The 6,492-nt window shown below is 22.6% G+C and overlaps 1 protein-coding gene across 1 annotated transcript; it reads right to left on the bottom strand.

Annotated features, from left to right (window-relative positions):
• Positions 1 to 1,420: 1,420 nt before the first annotated feature.
• On the bottom strand, positions 1,421 to 4,734 carry LOC124932895. Its single transcript, XM_047473608.1, has 2 exons — positions 4,637 to 4,734; positions 1,421 to 1,718 (listed from the first exon to the last, which is right to left on the bottom strand). Exons 1-2 carry the CDS (start codon positions 4,732 to 4,734, stop codon positions 1,421 to 1,423), a joined length of 396 nt encoding a protein of 131 aa, XP_047329564.1.
• Positions 4,735 to 6,492: the final 1,758 nt, after the last annotated feature.

Raw genomic sequence — 6,492 nt, 5'->3', positions numbered from 1 at the left:
TGTGAAAATATATATTAAATTAAATAACCTGTAATTTTACAAAATATATATATATATATATATATATATATATATATATATATATATATATATATATATATATATATATATATATATATATATTTCTTTGAAAAGAGTATACGACAATGTTTATTATATATTTTTTGTGTAATTATTTTTTTCATCTTTTTTTAAAAATATTATTAATTTATTTTATTATTTCAACTCAACAATATATAATAATTATTAATTTATATATTTCAACATGTGTGACATGATTTTAAAAATAATCTAATTAGTTTGACATTACTTTCAATTTGAACGGTATATTATTAACATTTTTTTATTAATATAATTTTTTGTTTAATTATTTTATTTTAAAAAAAATCAATTATAATAATAATATTACAATATAATGGGAGATCCAATGTAATGTAATGTTGATAAAGTTATATGTCCTACTTCAATGGAAACAAAAGTTTTTGGAATATGTGAAAGATGGACAGCAATGCTTGTTTTTAGATGCACAGACATGTTGGTATCACTTAAAGGTCGTGTTGTTTTTAAATTTTAAAAAAAATTAAAACTAAATTAATTTTTTAATCAATCACTTTTTAACTATCATGTCACTCATTTCATTTATAAAAATATAAAATACCTTATATTTTAAATTTTTATTTTTTATTTTATCTATATATATTAAGTCTTCTTACCAAAAATAATATTTACTTCTTCAAAATCATCGACCATCAATATTAATTTTTTCTTCCTCTAAATTTATAAAACAAAAAAAAAACAATCCGAAAAAGGCAAGCTAATTGAATCAGAGGCCAGGTGTTTCTACAAAGATAAGAACAATTGTCCAAGGAATATTTGAAAAAATTAATTTGTTAGTGGATCTCATTTAAATTGTTTACCGATCGATTGATGTTAATAAGTTACTCTATATGTTTCTTGTCCTATGTGACTATTTGTCGCTGGTCGGTTGAAATGATTTTATTTTTAACCATTTCAATCCTCTTCTGAGGATCACAGGCTTCAAATTGTCACATAGGACTCTATTTAGGAAACTGACCATCCAAATTCATAATTGAGAAATTTTTCATTATTTTATTTCTCTAATATTATTTTAATGATTTTGATTTTGGATTTATCATAGTTGATATAACATTGTTTTTTAGTCTCTTATTTTGCTATTCTTTTTCCAAAACTTTGATGTAACTCTAAACATTTTCTCTATAAAACCTCAAATATATAAAACTTGTATAGTACCATTATTTCTATGAAACAAATACAAACTTTATCTTAAAATGATAAAATTAACCGTATGTTATTCTAATCACATGAGGTATTTTTTTCATAACTATGCGCATATACATCCATTAACCCTAATTATTGGACCTTATATTGTAATTCCCAATCAACACATAACATCCTTGAGAAGCTTGTATCTCCTGGTTGTAGGCTTTGATGATTTTGTGGTGGCCGGCACTTGATTTTCACCTCTTTTCTTGTTGATTTTGGCGTAACTTTGCAATATCATGGGCTCATTCTTGTTGGAATGTTCTGATCCTGAATTGGACATAGTTGGAATGTTCTTCGATGACACGTCAACACTATAATGTCTTGATGACGAAGAAGATGCGTTTTTTATTTGATCGCTTTGGCACCAATCACACAGTCCAATTGCAACTTCCTTATAGTAATTGCTACAATATCTACACATATGCAGGGTTGAATTAAGAAATTTGAGTTAGGATTTTCTTTTAAAAAAAATTGAAAAAAAAAATTGTGATGAACTTACAAAAAAAATGAAAGAAAATATAATAATATGTGCATTTAAAATAAACTCACTCTAGCCCCTTGACAACTAATATATCTATTATTAATTTTAAAAGATTATAATATATACAGACTTAATGTGTAATAAATTAATTTTTTTTAGCTGAATTACAACCCTTACATATGTAGATCCGTCTCTTCATATGTGTAAGACTTAAATTGTTGTTTGTACTTTGTAACCATTTTTAATTATTCTGTACTATTGATGTATTTAGCCCTTGGAGTAGTTATATAAATAGTGGAATTTAAAAAGTTACTAGTTAATTTAACTATTTGTCACTTACTATCTATCAAAATTATTTTGAAAATAGAGATAAATATTACATGCAATCCCATATTTTAACTATTGATTCACATAAACCATGGATCCTACTCTATAACATTAATAAAATAAAAAATATATATTTATATATATTTGGGAAAAGATCAATTTGATATGACATTGTTAATATAAAAACATGACAGCACAGATGATTATGACATGCAAAGTTATATTTGTAAATAGAGTTTAACAAACAAATATTATTAAATTTTATCTAAATTAATAATTAATAAGATATAATTTATAAGTAAATTAAAAAAAAAAAATTGTCCAAACCCAATTCGGATTTTAAACAAAACCAGTTCTTCATACATTTTTAAAATATCAATATATAATTACATAATAAAAACTAAAATAAATCATAATTTCTATCCTATAAAAAAATTATAAATAGTTCAAGTTAGGTGTTCAATATTTAGTCCAATCAAATATTCGACCGAATTCGAATTTTATTTTTCGAATCAAATTTTAAACCAATTCGAATTCAAATACAGTTTTCGATTTGAGGTTTTAACTTAAAAACTAAACTAAAATCGAATTCTTTTTTATATTTATTTTAATAATATATTTGTTTATATATTATATAATTTATTTCATATAATTAAATAATTATACATAATTTATTATATAATATATAAATCAAAATTGAACTGAAAATCAAATTTGAAAAGCTTCGTTTTATTAGAATTTATTTGAATTCTGTTCAGTTTTTAAATTGGCTAAAAAAATAAAAATTCAAAGAACTGAAATCGAGAAACTCGAAACCGAACCGATGAACACCCTTAATTAAAATGACAAAAAGTCTTGTTCGATTCCCACTTTAAAAAATTGTTTTAAATTAAAATTGTATTAATAAATGTGATGTGAGATTTATGATAGTTTTGTAAACTAAAATTTAATAATAATTTTTATATTAAATAAATCAAACAAAAATCAGACTAAAAATGTGGTTGTCTTCTAGTTTTCAATGAATAACCCTTCCATTGAAAATAATTAATCAAAATTTTATTTAAAATTATTTTGTATTATATAATTATATACCACATAACTCAATTTTTAATAATTAAAATAATTAAAATTGTTTAAAAATAACCTTTAAAATTATTTAGTATATTAAAAATTTTATTTTGAAATTATTATGGTTATTCTTGTTCTAATTAGTCCTAGCTAACATTAATATCCAATTTAACTTTAAGTATAGGTAATGTTCAGATTTGAATTTTTTTAAATTTAGAAGGAAAAAATGATAATGTCTGGTAATAATTAAAAATAAAATAAATAAATGGTATTATTATACAATAATAAAATAAAAATTAATAATTTAAATTATAAGATATTTTAGTATTTTTATTAATAAATTAAGTGGTGTAATCGATGAAACGTACCGTGAATTGATGTGTTTAATTTGAGTTATTTAAATAACCAAAATCGAACCGATTTCATTTGATATTAGATTATTTTGATTTTTTCTTATGTATTAAATTTAAATTTTAAATATAAAAAAATTAACAATTGGCTCATTTATTATTTGAGACTCGAACTTGAGTCTTTTTCATCAAATGAGACTCGAACTTTGAATTGTGTCATATCATGCTTGAATTATCAAAATTTTAACATTTCAAATGTACAAAAGTGTGTTATCTTATTATAACGTATTATTTTAATTATACTAATTAATTTGTTACGTTTTTAAATGAAATTATATTTAAAGATATTTTGGACATATTTTTAAAATTGGGTATTATTTTCGAGATTTAGACATTCATATTTAAGAAATTTTGAATAGAGATATATTTTGTATTTATTTTTCAATTAACTTTATAACAACATAATATTGTGTACGGTCTACCAACTGAACGTATTATTTTTTTCGAGATATACGCGATCCAAACTGACGAATATAGTTTGAATATCTTAAAAATATGTAATATGTGAAAATATATTGATTTTTTTTTTAAAAAATGATAATTTTGTCTGCATATGGGATAAATTAATTAATAAAATAAAACTAAAAACGTGAAAAATGTTTAAATATTAAAATTATGATAGTTGGGGCCCGTATAACACAATTCAAAATTCGAGCCTCATTTGATATAAACGACCTAAGTTTGAGTCTCAAATAGCAATTAACTAGGTCTTTAATAATTTATCTTTAATAAATATAAAATAAGCCATTTTTTTTTATTACTTTTTAGACAAAAACCAATAATATAATTCTAAAAACCCAAAGATCAAACAAGCTTTACTTTAGGGTTAGTGAAATCTAATCCCTTGACAACTTTGGTATCTTGGGCAGTTGAGACTCTGTATAGCTTGAGCTATAATTAATGGTGTTATTGATTAAGATAGACTAGCTATTTGACACAAATCACATCTAACTATTAGCTAATAAGCGATTTATTAATTGATAATATGTTGAATGACGAGGATGATGATCATATAAAACTATGAAGTAGAGAGAGAGTTTCTTACGAGTGCTGAAAGCGGTGGTGGCAGTTGCTACAACGAAAGAGGTTGTCCGGGAAGCCAACATCGCCGCACATACAGCAGACGGTCTGGAGATCCGCCATGGATGTTCACAGAGAATTAGAAAAACAAGAACAAGAAGAAGAAAAAGAAAAAGAAAGAAGATTTAAATGTATGTATGGGCTATATATGAAGAATAATAATAGATGAGTAAGTTATCTCTGCACTCCTCTGCATATTTAAAGATGAATATGTTAATCTAGTAAATAAATATTATTTGAAATGTTTTTTTAATGAAGTATTTAATTATTGTACTAAAATAAATCATTTTTTAATAAATAATATTATAATTTTATTCACATCATCAAACAAACTTTACCACAGGTTGCTTTTCTTCTCTTTTCAGTGTTATATAATAATATAAACGACAAACAGAGCAATATGAACCTTAAAGGTGAAATTCAACACGGAAATTACTATTTAGTCCCTATGATTTTTTTACCCATGGATAGCATCATTGATCATCATATATAATAACTACCCTTCTTTAGTTTAAAGGTGTTTTTTAGAGTATATAAAAAAATTTAAGTCATTTAAATAATATCTTGAAACTTAAGTTACAGTGACTTAATTATTTTTAATGCTAAGTTTATATTAAAATAAAATAAAATCCGTTTCTCATTTGACAATAAAAGTTTTTATCAATTTTTACTTAAAATATCTTCGATTAAAATGGAGTTAAAGGATCATATTACTTCTCTCATTTAATCAAATAAAAAATTACTAAGGTAGTTCAAAAAGGGAAAGTAATTCTTATAATAAAAAAATCACAATTTTAATTTTAATTATTTTTAAAAAAATGGAAAAAAAAAAAAACTATTGTTTTAGAGAATAAATACGGGACACGTGTAGAAAAACAATAATTTTCGAGGATGACCAAATCGGCATCGGAAGAGGGGTCCATTGACTGTCCATCATTTAAGTATGGTCTAATATTATAGGTCATTATTTTTCACTCAGATTTTTGTATAAAAATTATCAGCATAGAATTATTTTTAAAAATATAGCATATAAAATACATATTCTATAAAATCATAAATTTAAATAATTTAAAAGCTTATAAAATTGTAAAAAAATAATATTATAAAATTTAAACGTACAGCTTAATTAGTTTAGTTAAATTGGACTTATTTATACAATTTTAAAAGTTAATTCAAAATAGAATACTTCAAATAAGTTATATATATTTTTTAAAGGATAAATTGTTTTTTTAGTGTATTGATTCGTCGCCTTTCTTCTCAATCATGTTTATTAAAACTACATATATGGGCTGTTTTTTTATTAAAAAAAAAAGTAAATATTTCAGAATAAAAGTTTTTTTTTTTTTTTTAGTAAAATTAGGCCTTGTTCGGATTAGAGTTATTGGAATAACCTAAAATGAGAAAATGAGTAATGATTGGTAATGATTTTGAGGAGATGAGAATATTCTTGGTAAAATTACTTAAATGATATTGATATATAATAATAAAATAATAAATAGTAATTTAAAATAAAGAGTATTTTAGTATTTTGGGTAATGAATTGAGTGATGTGATTGATGAAAAGGGAGTGAAAAGATGTTTGGGTGGGTTGAGTTATTTAAATAACTCCAATCGAACAAGGCCTAGGTTATCTTCACTATCCATGTTTAAGTAATTAAAATATTTATGTAATATTTAAAGTTTTATATAAAAATTAAATTAATGATCATTTAATTATAAAATTATTTTAAACTTTCATGTGCATAAGTTTTGCAAGATGACTCATTTTTTAATACTTTTTTTTGAATTCAAGTGAGTCTATGTAAATAAAAAATTAATAAT

Source organism: Impatiens glandulifera, chromosome 1, assembly GCF_907164915.1.
Source record: "Impatiens glandulifera chromosome 1, dImpGla2.1, whole genome shotgun sequence".
NCBI lineage: Eukaryota > Viridiplantae > Streptophyta > Magnoliopsida > Ericales > Balsaminaceae > Impatiens > Impatiens glandulifera.
This window is presented reverse-complemented; position numbering and strand designations above follow the sequence as displayed.

Excerpts from the sequence above, each read along its gene's own strand:
- LOC124932895 (XM_047473608.1), bottom strand. The coding sequence starts at position 4,734 with ATGGCGGATCTCCAGACCGTCTGCTGTATGTGCGGCGATGTTGGCTTC. Across the intron at positions 1,719-4,636 it reads CACCACCGCTTTCAGCACTC|ATATTGTAGCAATTACTATA; the intron begins GTAAGAAACTCT and ends GCATATGTGTAG.